General features: G+C 33.4%; 1 protein-coding gene and 1 pseudogene across 1 annotated transcript; one reads left to right on the top strand and one right to left on the bottom strand.

The window, feature by feature from the left end:
• Nucleotides 1–4,986: 4,986 nt before the first annotated feature.
• Nucleotides 4,987–8,297, top strand: LOC110739710 (thylakoid lumenal 17.9 kDa protein, chloroplastic-like). The gene is made up of 4 exons (XM_021920177.1): nt 4,987–5,339; nt 5,434–5,548; nt 7,353–7,422; nt 7,709–8,297. Exons 1-4 carry the CDS (start codon nt 5,044–5,046, stop codon nt 7,927–7,929), a joined length of 702 nt encoding a protein of 233 aa, XP_021775869.1. The 5' UTR covers nt 4,987–5,043; the 3' UTR covers nt 7,930–8,297.
• Nucleotides 8,298–8,496: 199 nt separating this feature from the next.
• Nucleotides 8,497–9,794, bottom strand: LOC110739711 (annotated as a pseudogene).
• Nucleotides 9,795–15,078: the final 5,284 nt, after the last annotated feature.

The raw sequence follows: 15,078 nt of genomic DNA, 5'->3' as shown, positions 1-15,078 counted from the left end.
ATTCTATATTATTAGATGTATTTGATTTAAAACTAATAAGTATCTACAGTTGAGAAGTATGTTCCATTTTATATTTTAAAAATGCAAGCAAAATCTTGTGTATGTAACAACACATTTTAAAATAACAAATACAAAAAAGAAACTAATTTGAATAATGCACTATGTTTTAACACTATTGAACATTTATGGATACAAAATTGAACATTTACTAAGCTAATACAGAAATGAACATATTGTAGATAACTTGAAACGGAAAAATAATAAAAATGAGGTCATCGTGATGGGGGGGGGGTGCAGACAGCGCTGCCTACGTAGGGGTGTAGGTAAAAGTTTGTACATAACTTATTTGTTTTAATAGATTTCTTATTATATAGGTTGGAAAACTCTTTTCAATCCTTATCCAACTAAACAATAATTGGACTGAGATTATGGACCAAAATAGTCTGGTTTGGACTTTTTTTTTATAGTTTGGATACGAAATGAATGATTTTAAGGACACGAAGTGAATGATTTTAAGGACACGAAGTGAATGATTTTGGGTTCAAAGACACGAAATGGGTGATTTTGGATTAAAACATTTTAGGTAAAGTATGGTCAAGGCTTAAGAAAACTTTGCGAGATTCTTCAACTCTTTGCCGAACTCATAAATCAGAACGTGAAAGGTACTCATCATTGGGTTTGGGTTTTGGGGAGATACAATTAGATGTCTACAATAGGCGACATGGCGAAATGAGGATTTGAGTGGGTGACGTGGCACAATGAGCAGTTGTGTGTATGATGTAGCATAATAAGAGATCTATGTGGCACATAGCCATTCTTAAGAACGGTTTTTAATATATAGTTTAGTATATATTTTTATAATTTTTGCTTATAAGTAGTCAAGGATATTTGCATTAGAAAGTATGCATTGAAAAACGTGCCTAAATGAATAAAATGAGTCATCTAATATAAAATGGAGGAAGTTTGTAATTTGATTTAAGAAAGGAATCAATCATCATTGACATAATACTAAAACATACACCAGAAATGACGTGTCAATTTTTGGTGTAGTTTTTTTCCTTCCTAAAACACCCCTTCCCCCTTTTTTTTATAGCCATTACTCCGTTTCCCAATCTTTTAATAATTGGACAATACATCATAATAAATACTACTCTGTACGCCATATCTTTAATACATCATGTTTTTTTGGTGAGAAAAATACATCATATTTTATTCCTTCAAATGATTAATATATTATAATAAGGTAATTTCGTAACAATATCAAATATGATGAATTTATTAAATAATAGATTTGTACTACAAAAATTATAATGGGAATTTTGATTTTTTTTAATACTTTAATTGATTTCTTGCCTAATTCTAATATGAAGAACATAACAAAATGAAGGCGTAACATTATAAACACTTTATCTAAGCATGTAATCATGTAAGAGAATTTGATTAATTAAAATTTTATTCTTTTATATTTGTAACTCCAGTGCTTTCATATATTATCATATTTTAGGAAAAAAAAATTGACCAAATATCATTTAATCGGGGTTATGAACTGCTAAACATCGCCCGCAAATATCTACATAAAGCCTACAAATTTTAAGTGAATTGACACTTTTGCCCACATACTAAAAAACACACTCTCATCTTCTCTCTACTCTCTACTCTCATTTTCTCTCTCTAAAAAAAAATTTCAAACTACAATGTCGTGGCGGTAAGGCAAGGAAGTGGCGGCACCGGAGGCGGAGAGAGGGCGGTCACGCGGTGGGAAGGTATTTTTTTTAAGAAAAAAAAAAAAAAACCAATGCTGCGGCGGCGCCTGGGGAGGACGCCGTGGCCACGGTGGCGGCGCCCTAGCCAGACACCTAGCCCATGGCAGCGGCGGCTAGGCGATACGCCAGGGCCACGGTGGTGGCGTCTTGCGTGGGCGCCGCCGCCGTGGGCCTGGCGTCTGACTAGGGCGCCGCCACCTTTCTTGGTTTTTTTTTTTTATTTTTTTTCAGAATTTTTGTTTTCTTTTTTTTTGTTTAATTTTTTGTTTTTTGTTTATATATTTTTTCTTGTTTATGTTTATATTTTTGATTTTTTTTTTGTTTATTTTTTTTTATTTTTTTGTTTTTGTTTATATTTTTTTTTTTTTGTTTTTGTTTATATTTTTTTGTTTTTGTTTATATCTGGCTAGGGCGCCGCCACCTCCGATGTCTCTTCATCAGAATTAAACTAGAACAGGTAACAACGTGCTTGTGCATGGTGTAGAAGCTGCTGAATAGGGTTCTGTCCCTCTGACCGTTCAAACCTCAGTTTCTGTCTGACGTTGTAAATGTGTCTTCGGTTCGGCTGGTCTTCAGGAAATTTCTCTAACACAAATGCTAATATTTTAGCAGGCTTCACTTGAGCATCACTCATTTCTTTGACAACTAGTTTTGCAGCAGGACTTAAGCCGCTTAACTGTCGATGACCCACTTCATATACTATCATCTCATTGTCGTGATACCCCCATTTAGAGTAACCCTTCACTTCCCAACCGTCACGACTTTGGTGTTGTAGAACCTTTACTCTGAACTCACACCCACAACCTTTCCGCTTTGTATTAAACCGAATCGTTGTATTGAAATTTCGTTCCTCCCTTTTGCGATAACGGTCGCATCTCAAAATGCGATCCATTCTACCATCCCGCTGAGATTTATGAGATGCTACTACTAAACAAAAACCGGATTTAATTGCAACCTGTTTTGCCCAATCAATCGTTTGTTGAGCATCTTCGAAGGGACCATCATGTACAAAAATCCCGCTATAATCAACACCGTCTCCACCAAAATCCTACAACAATGACATATAAATATAATTATATAAAGATTAAATTAATACATTTGACACAAAATTAACACATAATTAATTTCTAAATTTTTAATTTGTAAATTTCATTTCTATATTTAACGCATAATATATTTAATTTCTAAATTTACACATAATTAACACAAAATTAACACGTAATTATATATAAAAGTATTCATACACATACAAAATTAAAACATAATTTTTTTTTTGAAGTTATTAACACATATTAATTTCAAATTAAAACATAATTTTTTTTTTGGACATTATTAACACATATTTAAAACATAATTTCAAAATAAAACAAATATTGTTTTTTTTTGAAATTATTAACACATATTTAATTTCAAATTTATCAATGTTAAAAAACACACAAAAAAAAACTTTAAATAAAATTAAAAAAACAAAAAAAAAGGACGAAATGGTGGCCGACACATGGCCTGACCGCCGCCACCGTGGAGGTGGCGCCTGGCGAGGACGCCTCCACCTTGGCTGTGGTGTTCCAGCCAGACGCCACTACCATGGTGGCGGCTTCCTAGCCAGGCGCCAGGCGGTCAGGCCATGCGCCGACCACCATTTCATCCTTTCTTTACCGCACAGTACCTCATTTTCCAGCGACGATGATGGCTCTCCGGTGTCCCTCGGCAATCCAGTGTAAGGTAAACTATATTGAGAGAATTCGTTTTGGGTAAAAATTAAAAAAAGGGCAAAAGTGTCAAAGTTTTAAAAATTGTGGGCTTTAAGTAGAGAATTGTGGGCGATTTTTAACAACTCCCGGTTATTTCTGCCTATTAGATATACATAATTTTAAATACTTATTTGGTTAATAAAAAGAAAATTGATACTAATTTATCATTGAATTTTTAAAACACTCATATGGTCTAATAGTTTTAATATACTCATTTTTCTAATCGTCTTTTTCGTTATATTTCATGTTTCATTTCATTATAGACACATAATAAGAAGATTATAAATATGTTATACTTGTATTTTAACTATATTGTTTTTAATACAATTTATTTTTCTTTTATTGACTAAATATAGTGTAATAACCGTAAATTGCACAGGACTTAATCTAGATTTTTTTTTGTTTTTTTTTAAAAATTATTACCCTCACTCAGTTCCCAGACGATGTGTCCGTTTCTAATATTTCACGGTAATTAAGAAAAATGGAGTTTGTACAAATTGGAAATAAAGCTATTTTATATTTTTTAAATTATTTATGACGACATTATATCCTACAAACTTAAAAGTTTATTTTATTTTATTATTTTTTTTTCCTGTATCACTATATACGTTTTTTCATCTCCCAGATAACAGTAATTGAATAAACCAAATTGTTTATCTCAAAATCGTATGAATTATTTCATTATATGAATTGCCTAATAATTCCTAAGCCGAATATTTTTATAAAATTATCAATAGATTACAAATCTATAATGAGTAAATTATAATGAGCAAATTTTAATTGGGGTTTTCTATATAGTAACCCTGTTAATTTCTCTTTTTTACATTGTGTCCCAACATATATCACTTTCCACACTGGAACCCCAATATACATTTTGTTTCCACACGGTAACCTTGTCGTTAAAAAATTATGTTAGTGGAGCCCACTCTCCATTTATTAGTATTTTTTTATAGATTTGCGCGTTGGAAAACCTTCCGTTATAGGTTTTGGGGGCTATTTTAGTCCTTTAGGGTCCAAATTGAGCTTAGATTTGGCAAAAAAAACTTAAATGTCTCGTTTTGCTTATTAAGAAATGTCTCGATTTACGTGTTCACGTTTTAATACGCAAAATGAGGCGTTTACGTTACTTTTTTGTGAAATCTGAGTTCAATTTGGTCCCATAAGAACCAAAATAGCCCCCAAAATTTTTAACGGAATATTTTTCAACGCGCAAATCGAAAAAAAAATATTAATAAATGGAGAGTGGACCCCATTAACGGAATTTTTTAACGGCGAGATAACGGCAAGGTTACCGTATGGAAACAAAATGTATATTGAGGTTACAGTGTAGAAAGTGATATATATTAGGACACTACGTAGAAAAACGAAATTAATAAGGTTACTACACAAAAATCCATTTTAATTTATTTATATAGATTTAAAAATCCGAGCTTAGTGTATGCTAAATACAAAATTGAGCACATATTGTCCTTGAAATTGGCGCTTAATAATGCACAAAATCACAAGAATCCCAAAAGATTAAGACCAAGATGAGTTTCTACTCAATAACTCGTCTTCTCCCACTCTCACCTCCTCAACTCTCACTCTCCACCACCACCTCTCCCAACCCTACCTCCGCCACCACCACCACCGCAATTTCCACCGTAAATTCGAAACCCAGTATTCTAAGCAATATAGTGGCACTCTCTCTTTCTCTCTCCTTCACTCTTTGTTCTCCATTACCCTCTCTAGCTCTTCCTTCATTGACTTCAAAATCACCCCCCTTTTCCTCTCCTACCACTCCCTTTTCTCAGTCCAAAAACTTGCCACTTGGGTTGGAAAATGGGTAATTTTCTAATTATTGATTTATTCTCTCATTCCTATTTTTATATTTTGATTGAATTTTGTTTTGTTTGGTATAATTAGTTTTGTAATTGCAGAAAAATAAGAGGTTGCCCTTCGATTAATCCTGGGTGTGTTACTACCAACCCCAAATCTTCCAATTTTGAGTTTCCATGGCAGATTCCCTCTGATTCTACAGAAAATGCTGTTCAGGTATGATTTCTTATGATTTGGGTTTGAAAAAAGAAGAAAGATTTAGATTTGTTTAAGGTAGTCATAATGTGGTTAGTGTGTTGTTGTTTTCTTGTCAATTTTAATAAACAATGCAGTTTATTGTGTGGTTTTCATTATTCAATTCATGAGATAAGGTCAATGTGAGGGTTGTACCATGTGTATCATACAACCGAGCCTATTTTGTTGCTCATTTTTTTCACTCTTCACTCCGTTTTAGAAGCAACGAGTGGGGTTATGGCCGTTTAACCATTTTGGGGTTTGTAATTAAAATCAATAATATAGGAAAGAATTTGGAATGAAAAGTTAGTAAGACCGAAGAACTTGTTTAATTTGGTAAAGTTTTGACTCAATTAAAATTATAAAAGATTGTTAACAAATGTTGCCCGACAGGGTCTTAGTGGTGGCAAGATATATTGATTGAAAGGATCAGAAACAATACCTTCAAGGACATAGTGATTAGCATATTTTGCAGTGTGCAATTTCAATATCAATGAGGTAGTATTGTTGATAAAAGGATAAAGATTTGTTCAATAGGCAACTGGCTATGTAATGGTGTCTCATGGAGTTATGTTTGATACTTATAGCCGTTATGGGTAGAATTATAAAACTAATGGCTATATGACTCATAGGGGTAGAATGGCGCTCTTATTTATGTTGGAACAAATACTAATATTTTGGCCTTACGCCCACAGTCCATGATTGAGTGAGTTCAATAATTTAAACTTTAAAGTGCATCTTGCAGCTCGTCTACAATTGATCTGAAATTTGGTTGTCAAGGAATTTTTTTACATGATAGATTTTAAGAAGCAAGAATTGTAGAATTTTACTTCTAGATTTATCTTTCTAATTTTTTTACTTTTTTTTGTATAGAAACTCTAAGAAAAGTTATGGAGCATATAACACTTTCACTGAACAGATAACTCTAAAATCAAAAGTAAACGTTTTTTTGAAGCTTTTGGTTATTGAGTGCTTAGTAATCAGAACATGAGGCTGAAAAGTTCAGGTATGTTTAAATAAATTTAATTTGGGGTGAATAATAAGTAAGGAATAAAATAAGCACAGAAAATTTCTTAAAATTTAGATAAGGGCGAATAAGTTAAGGGTCATGAAGTTCATAAAAGTTAATCAGGGTCATGAAGTTCTGGAACCATGTTACTCTAAAATAATTGTTATTACTGATGGCGAAAAAGATACCAGTATACCGTCACTGTTATTGTTTATACTGCAGTAGTATGATTTGGCTTCTGTTTCTTTAAGTGGCATATAACTTTAATCAATATTCTCTTAAATGGTTTAATTACATCTAACACTGTAAACGTATGTGGCAAAAACAACGGAGTATATTATAAAACATATCTTACACTGGTAGGCGTGGTAGCCTTTAAGTACTTGACCAAGCTTGGGAAAGCTGCTGTGCTAACAACTGCCAGAAGCAACATAGTATACTTTAAGTTGTGGGGATCCATTGTGGTAGTAATACTTGTTAAAGTGAAAATTTTAGGAGAAGTTCTATTCCAATCTTCTCTCCCAGTGTTAACTAAATTACTTGTATATCTTGTACTCGTAAGCAATTTGCTACCTTTGGCCAGAATGTACCACATTCATGAGAGGTGTGCTGCTCATTTAAATTTAGTTTGAAACTGTTAGTCAAAACTTCTATCAGTTTGCTTCTTTTGTAAAAAGAAACCAACTTGTTATCTTTGTTCCTAGTTTATTCTTTGCTTCCAGAGTTCCAATTTCATCTCATAGAGTTCATAATTTTTTGTTTTTGGAACTGGTGCAGAAATTGCAAGAAGCAATATTGACTACACAGAAAAATGCTGAAATACAAGTTGTGGAAGACACACCTAATGGTAATTGACTAATTGTAGTATTTTGATAACCTTGTCTTTGCAAATAGTTTTTTAATTTTATTTTTTGGTTACTCCCTTATATGTATCTAATTGGGTAAGCATATTTGGATTATGATTGAGAACATTGCAAGAGAAACAATATCTGCTCTTGTTATAAGCTAATTATGGAAAAGGCTGAAATACTTATTTTACAATGTGCTAATTCTAATCACGAGAACTGACAAAATGAAGTTATTACACCCCTTAGTTTAGACAATTTAAGCTAATAATGAACCATGACACCCAGGACAATACCTTCGAGCTGTGGTTGATGGAGGATTTGGGCGAGATGTGATGGAATTCTTGGTGAAAGGAGATGTTGTAGCCTATCGCTGTATGGCAACCAAGGTAACGTACATCTACCCCTTTACAACAGCTTTTGGGGACTCAAAAGGTCAGCAAGAGAGAATGAGTAAAATTGTAGAACAGTTAGGTTGGTATGTTCCCAATCTGGACTTGATGGATTGAATTCACTGATCTATTGAATCTGTCAAAAGAAACATGCTGATTGATTTCAACATTGATCTAGCTTCAGCACATAACTCATGGTTTACATATTTCTCTGGTTTTATGTAGTTTTTCATTTTTACCAGGGACAGTTGTAAATAGTGCGAGATACTTAAAAGTTTAACCTGATTTCTGTGCATTGTTTCTCTGCCAATGCTTTTGTATCATGTAATGAAAAATTATTTACATATTTGTGGAATCATACTGGGTAATCGAATTGGATTCTGTTCTAACTCTGTTGATCATGTACAAATAATGATTGACGTAAATATAGTGCCTTCAACTCTTGTTCTAGAATCTAGATCCTTTGAGTTGTGAATCTTTGATCACTTTGGAGAATGTTTATTTAGCATTTTAGCCCCTTGTAGAATTGTAGTCTTCGGCTCTATTCTTTTGAACTTATTTTTCAGAATTTTTGTTCAGTTCAACTCAAGTCCATTATGTTCAGTTTAACTCATCTCTATTATTATGTTCAGTTTGGTTCAACTCTATTCAGTCCAAAAGAACGGGGCCTTATACCCTTGGTAATGGCAGAAATTGCAGTAGCCTCATGATACAATCATCAAAGCAACATCTAAGATCCAACTCATGAAACAATGGCACACTTTTTTTTCAGACATTGAATCTTATAAAGGATATACTATAGGGTAATAAGGTATAACAAACAGAAAAATACAGTAAGATATGAAAGTTTAGTGTCAAATCATATGACGATGAAATATTGAAATATCATAGGGTAAATTATAATACAATGGTCATCCATAGATTGTTTAGTGTCCACTGTCGAGTATGCATTTTACCTCACAAGGTATTTGCTCCCTTCCCATATTTTCTAATGACACCCACATCGTAGGATTTGTTGGTTCCATTGAATGATTCCAAGCTATAAGTGGAGGAAGAGATTCATTACTAGTCTCAATCGTTGTTGATCCATTCGAGTAGTCTTTACTTCCATGTTCCATGTATTGAAGATGCTCAAATGGATTTGGGGGTGTATCAATTTCTATTCCTCCCTCCAACCATTTAACCACAAGGCTCATCATTGGCCGAGCCTTGGGAAAGTATTGGACACACCATAGAGCAACTTTCACCATTTGCTCCGCCTTTTCACGGTCTTTTTCTTGAATTTCACAAGTAGAGAACATATCCGACATCTCATCTTTGTTAAACTTTTCATAAGTCCATTGGAAGCCACTCTTGGCTACATCCACTAAGATTAGTGTCATGGTTTTTTCTCCTCCCAATAATCTCAAAGAGTAGCATTCCGAAGCTGTACACATCACATCGATGGGTAACCGGGTAAGGAGTCCACAGTTCTGGAGCAGCATAACCCGGTGTTCCTCTATAGCCGGATAACACAACATGTGTAATATCGCGATTACAAAGTGTTGCTAGTCCGAAATCAGCCACCTTTGGATTTAAACTAATGTCAAGCAGCACATTTCCGGGCTTAATATCGTAATGAAAATCCTTTTTTGACACTCCTCATGCAAGTATGCTAGGCCCTTAGCAGTTCCTATAGCAATGTCGTGTAACTTTGACCATTTGATAGTTTTTCTTAGCTCAGTAAAAAGCAACTTATCGAGTGAGCCAAACTCCATGTACTCGTATATTAAAGCTCTCATGGTGCTATTTGAACAAAAGCCATAGAGCCTGACTAAATTTCTATGGTAAGTTAGCCCAATGGTGCCAACTTCTGCCATAAATTGCTCTGAAGCAGTCTTACTTGTATTGTTGTCAAGAACTTTGACCGCAATTCGTACTCCACTTGGGAATTTTCCTTTGTACACAACTCCAAATCCTCCGGAGCCTAGCACCTTCGAAGCTTAAAGTATAATACTTTAAGTGCTCATGAATTAAAGAAAAGCGATGTTACTAATTTGGAAGGGATTATTTGTTGAGACAACATACAAGTATATGTATATGCGGTGTAATTAAAATTTAGTCCATGTTTAATTTCATATTAATTATCTCATATCAGATTAGAGAAACTATGTTTAGAACATACTTTTTCATTTTATGAGCGATTTTTATTGCTAAATATCTTTAATTTTGTAAGAATAAAAATTATGAAATTACATTTTAAGTAAAATACAAATTATTACAAATTTAACAAAACACCATTTGATAACTATTTTTTCTTTATAGATTAGAGTACATATAAGGTTAAATTTTGGTTGGATCAGACAATTAAATTAGATTAGCAAAAATACGTTCATATTAAGCTAGAGCAGAATAAATAAGTTAAGATAAACAAAAATAAGGTGCACCAAACGAGATCTTACTGTTAATTAGATCAAAAACAATAAGAACAAATTGGACCAGAAAAAGTAAATTTTGAACACGTTTATGTGCAATTTTTATTACTAGATATTTTTAAGTCCATCATGAAAAAACTAATGAAGATAACATATATATATATATATATATATATATATATATATATATATTAATAAAATTTTCATGAATATAAATATAGTAAGACCTCATTTGACACCCAAAAATTTATTTTTTTTTTTTTTTTTTTTTTTTTGGTGTTTAGAGAATCACAACGGGCGAGTAATGAGAATCAATCCCAAAATCTTCTAAAATCGGGAGGAAAGCTCTAGTCAGATGAGCTATATATCCCTCACTCTCAATTGATAAGCTAAGTAGTTCCTAGAAAAACATCAAAAGAGTACCTTAGAGAAGTTTTGGGTGAATTTAGCAAGCTGCTGGGAAGAGAAGCGAAGGGGTTTTTCACGAGCAATGTTGCTTAAAAACCTTTCCAAAGTGGCTGCAGCTTCATCTGCCAAATTTGGATTTGAAACATTATGCTTCTCGTATCCCCATGATCTTTATGCAGCAGCTGCATATCATCACTAACAGTGGAAAAACTAGAAAGGTGGCATTACTGGCAACTACTATTATCCCTGCAAATTAAGGACACAGTACCAAGAGGATTAGGGAAAGAAGGCGGCGCGTCATTAACATTCCATCATATATACACTCGGGTGTATACGTACAATAGGATGAACACAATACAGTGTAATTACCTGCTGAATTGTGGTCAGATGTAGATACTTCGTAAAGAGAGTAATCTGCATAAGATGGAGAGTTATCTTCATAAGATGGAGAGTAACTAGGTATGCTATTGTTGTCTAACATAACCGGCGATTTATAGGAAACAACCACCAAAGATTAGTATCAAACTATCAATCTCTACTCACTAGCAAAGTATGAATGAAACACTGTATGATTAATGGATACAAATTAGCTACTTGGTTATTTGAACTCTATTGACTTATGATATTATGTCAATAAAAATCTAATCTTAAATTTAATAAATAAAGTAGGTATTTTTGGAGAGCATTCGGAGCGCCACGTAAGACATATACTTATTTTGACCAATAAGAAAAAAATATTTGTATTTTATTTTTGAATTAAAAAATTATATCGCCATCTAGATAAAAGTAACGAATTAGATTTGATATATCTAAAATTTTAATGCCACGTAGATTATAATCCACGAATTAAATAATTTTAATGAAAAAAATAAAGTAAAAATATAGGAAAAGATAAATTCATTAATTCAATACTACGAGTATAAGAAATCCAAAAAAATATACTGAAAAATATTTAAATGATAAACGCTTATAATAAAGTTTGATACCTATCATTATGTAATGACATACGATTAGATGTTGTATACTTAATATATGACTGACTTTGGTTATTTTTGGAGATGATGAAAAAATTCCAATGCATAGATTTGATTTTATATCGCAACAATTTTTCTTTTATTGGTAAATATATTGATTTATTTTATATAAATGTAAAGATTTAATTTATATCAATTTCAGTTTGGCTAACATTTTACGGTTCAATTTATCCATTGATGTAGTAGGTTGGTTGTGGACGAGGTTGGTGATTCTATCGAAATAAAAGATATGGTAAAACAATGAATAATGATTTAGGATTTAAATTATTAAAAAATTATCATTTCACATTAAAGCTAGATTTTATATAATGGAAAAAATATCATATTTACAATTTAGTTATATTTAATAAATTCATTATAAATTATAGTAAAAAATAAATAAATATTAAACTCTTGTAATTTTGTCTGAAATATTAAATACAATAAATCAAATAATTAAAAATCTTAAATGAAAAAATCGTGCATCGCACGGGCTTCCATCTAGTTAAAGATAAGATAAGTCATACTCTTGCTTATTAGAGATTATTTTGGTCCTCATGTTATGATCAATATTTTGGATCTCAAGTTAGCCGGGCCATAATGTGGTTAGTTTAAAATTGTTTCCTTACCAATTTCAAAATAGTTTATTGTGTGTAGGGGTGTCAATTCGGGTAAACAGTTTGGGTTTATCAGTTTCGGGTTATAATGGGTCGGTTTATAACGGGTTGAAATGATTAGCGGGTCGATTTGGGTCAGTTTTGAAAATCATCGGGTCAGTTCGTTTTGATTTTTTTTATTGCGGTTTTTATTCGGGTCGGGTCCTAATGGGGTCGGGTTGTAGTTTGTTCGGATCATAATCAGTTTGGGTTGAACCGGATCGGTTTGAAAACGGATTTAGCCAGTTTAAAGTGGGTTTCGGTTCAAAACAGTTCGGGTTGTAATCGGGTCGGGTTGTAATCGGTTCGGGTCATAATCAGTTTAGGTTAAATCACGTCGGTTTGAAAATGGGTTTCGGTTCAAAACAGATCGGGTGAAATAGGGGGTCCGGTCATTATCGGTTCAGGTCATAATCGGTTTGGATTGAACTTGGTCGGTTTGAAAATAGGTTTACCCGATTTGAAGCGGGTTTCAGTCTAAATCATATTGGGTTAAAATCGAGTCGGCTCATTATCGATTCGAGTTAGTCAGATAATGGGTAGGAACGGATCATGTTATAATCAAGTTAACTCATAAATAAGTTGGATTTATCGAGTAGTGGGTTGAAACGGATCAAATCATAAACATATTGGGTTACGGGTTGTAAACGACTCAGTCATAACGGGTTACCGGTCGTAAACGGTTCGGTCTCAATGGGTTACGGGTCGTAAACAGTTCGGTTTCAACGAGTTACGGGTTGGAAACCGTTCGGTCATAATGGGTTACGGGTTATAAATGGTTCGGTCACAACGGGTTACGGGTTGGACTGGTTAGGTTTATCGGATTTTTGCCGGGTTTAAACGATTTTCGGTTTAAAATAGGCCGGGTTGCTATCGGGTTCAGACGTAATCGGTTCGGGTTGTTTTAAGTTTCGGGTTGTAACAATTTGGCTTGATAACGGGTCGGGTTAGTAACTTCGTACAAATTCGGTTCAGTTCAGTTTTGGGTTAGAAAAAATTGGGTCGGGTGGGTTTTCGGTTTCAAAAAAACGGGTTTTTAACGGTTCAATTCCTTTTCGTATCGGTTCGAAACAGTTGGGTTTAACGGTTTGGGTCAGAAATTGACAGCTCTAATTGTGTGATATCCAATTAATGGCACCATAAGTCTTGTATCATGGAGGCTTACATTAATTTACTGTAACACTGTCAATTTAAGGGTAACTTCAACCATTTTATGATAACTTTAATCCCTTTTAAGGATAACGTACTTTTAATTTGTAATGAGTTTGGTTGTATTTTAATGTATAATTTCTAATGGATACATGCTATAAAGGCTAATATGATAAATCTAATAATTTTGTAAGGATAAAGTTTAGGTCATAAAAATGGTAATTTTTGTAGTATATAAGAGTGAATTTAAATACATTTAGGGTCCTTTTTTTTTTTTTAAAAAAAAAAAAGCATTCAGGATAACTTTAACTTGTCTTACAATAACTTAAAGAAAGTCCATCTTAATCAAGAATTTGTGTTTACCTAATTAGGTCATGTAAGAATATGAGATGATGTAATAAGTTTGTATTGTACAATTAGTTGTACCATTTGTATTGTTAACCAAGATTGTTTTGTTTGCTCATATTTTCCTTTATTCTACAACCCCGTTTATCCATTTCGGTGTTTGTAATTTAAATTAGTTATTAAGGAAAAACGTTGGAATGACAAAATAATGTCGACAGTAATAACACAACATGTGTGCTATTGGCAATTACAAAGTGTTGCTAGTCCGAAATCAGCCACCTTTGGATTCAAATTCATGTCAAGAAGCACATTTCCAGGCTTAATATCGTAATGAATAATCCTCTTTTGACACTCTTCATGCAAGTATGCAAGGCCCTTGGCAGTTCCTATATCAAGGTCTTGTTATTTTGACCATTCGACAGTTTTTCTAAGCTTACTAAACAGCAACATATCGAGTGACCTGAACTCCATGTACTCGCTCGTATATTAGAGCTCTCATGGTGCTCTTTGAACAAAAGCTTGACTATATTTCTATCATCTCAACCAAAAGCTTAAGCTATTGGTTGAAGCTCAAGATCGGCTTATATACTTTATCAGGTTAGGCCAATGGTACCAACTTCTGCATAAGTATAACTACTGTTGCATATTAGAGATTATAGGGGTGGGTTCGACCCACCTGCTCTGAACTCTCTAAGTGCCTTTGTGAACGTGTTCAAGGAGTAGCGACCCTTCTACAATCTTGAATAGCTTCACACGCCAGCGATACGAGCGAGTGAGCGACAAAAGATTTGGTTCATCTTTCTCGTACAGACGTACACGGTATGGACACCCTACTTTTCTAAGGATAAGGTAAGTAGTACTCTTCCATATTAGAGACTATCTTGGACCTCATGTATCATGATCAATATTTTGTAATCAGCCATGCATTAATTATGCGTTGTGATAGTCTTTGTAATGGTCCCTGGAGATGTCAAAAGATTGTCATGATCTGACTAATACAACTCTTCCGTTTTCATGAATCCTACTCATGCGAGCGACTCTTCCGTGGTCAATTGGTATGACTATATAAGACAAGTTAAATGTAATGTACTGTCCCTGTTATTTTATTTTTATTTTTTTTTGCCTCATTTAATGTTTCATGGTCTTTAAAACGCATCTTAAAACATGCTTTCTCCGTTTTCTTTTAAATGCAACCTACCTTGCACGCACTTTGAGGAAGATATTTAGTAATGTAAACGGACAAATTAATCAAAATAATTTATACACACAGTAATAAACCCT

This window comes from Chenopodium quinoa, unplaced genomic scaffold (assembly GCF_001683475.1).
Source record: "Chenopodium quinoa cultivar QQ74 unplaced genomic scaffold, ASM168347v1, whole genome shotgun sequence".
Lineage (NCBI taxonomy): Eukaryota > Viridiplantae > Streptophyta > Magnoliopsida > Caryophyllales > Amaranthaceae > Chenopodium > Chenopodium quinoa.
The sequence above is the reverse complement of the archived record's forward strand: the minus strand, read 5'-3'. Positions and strand labels throughout refer to the sequence as shown.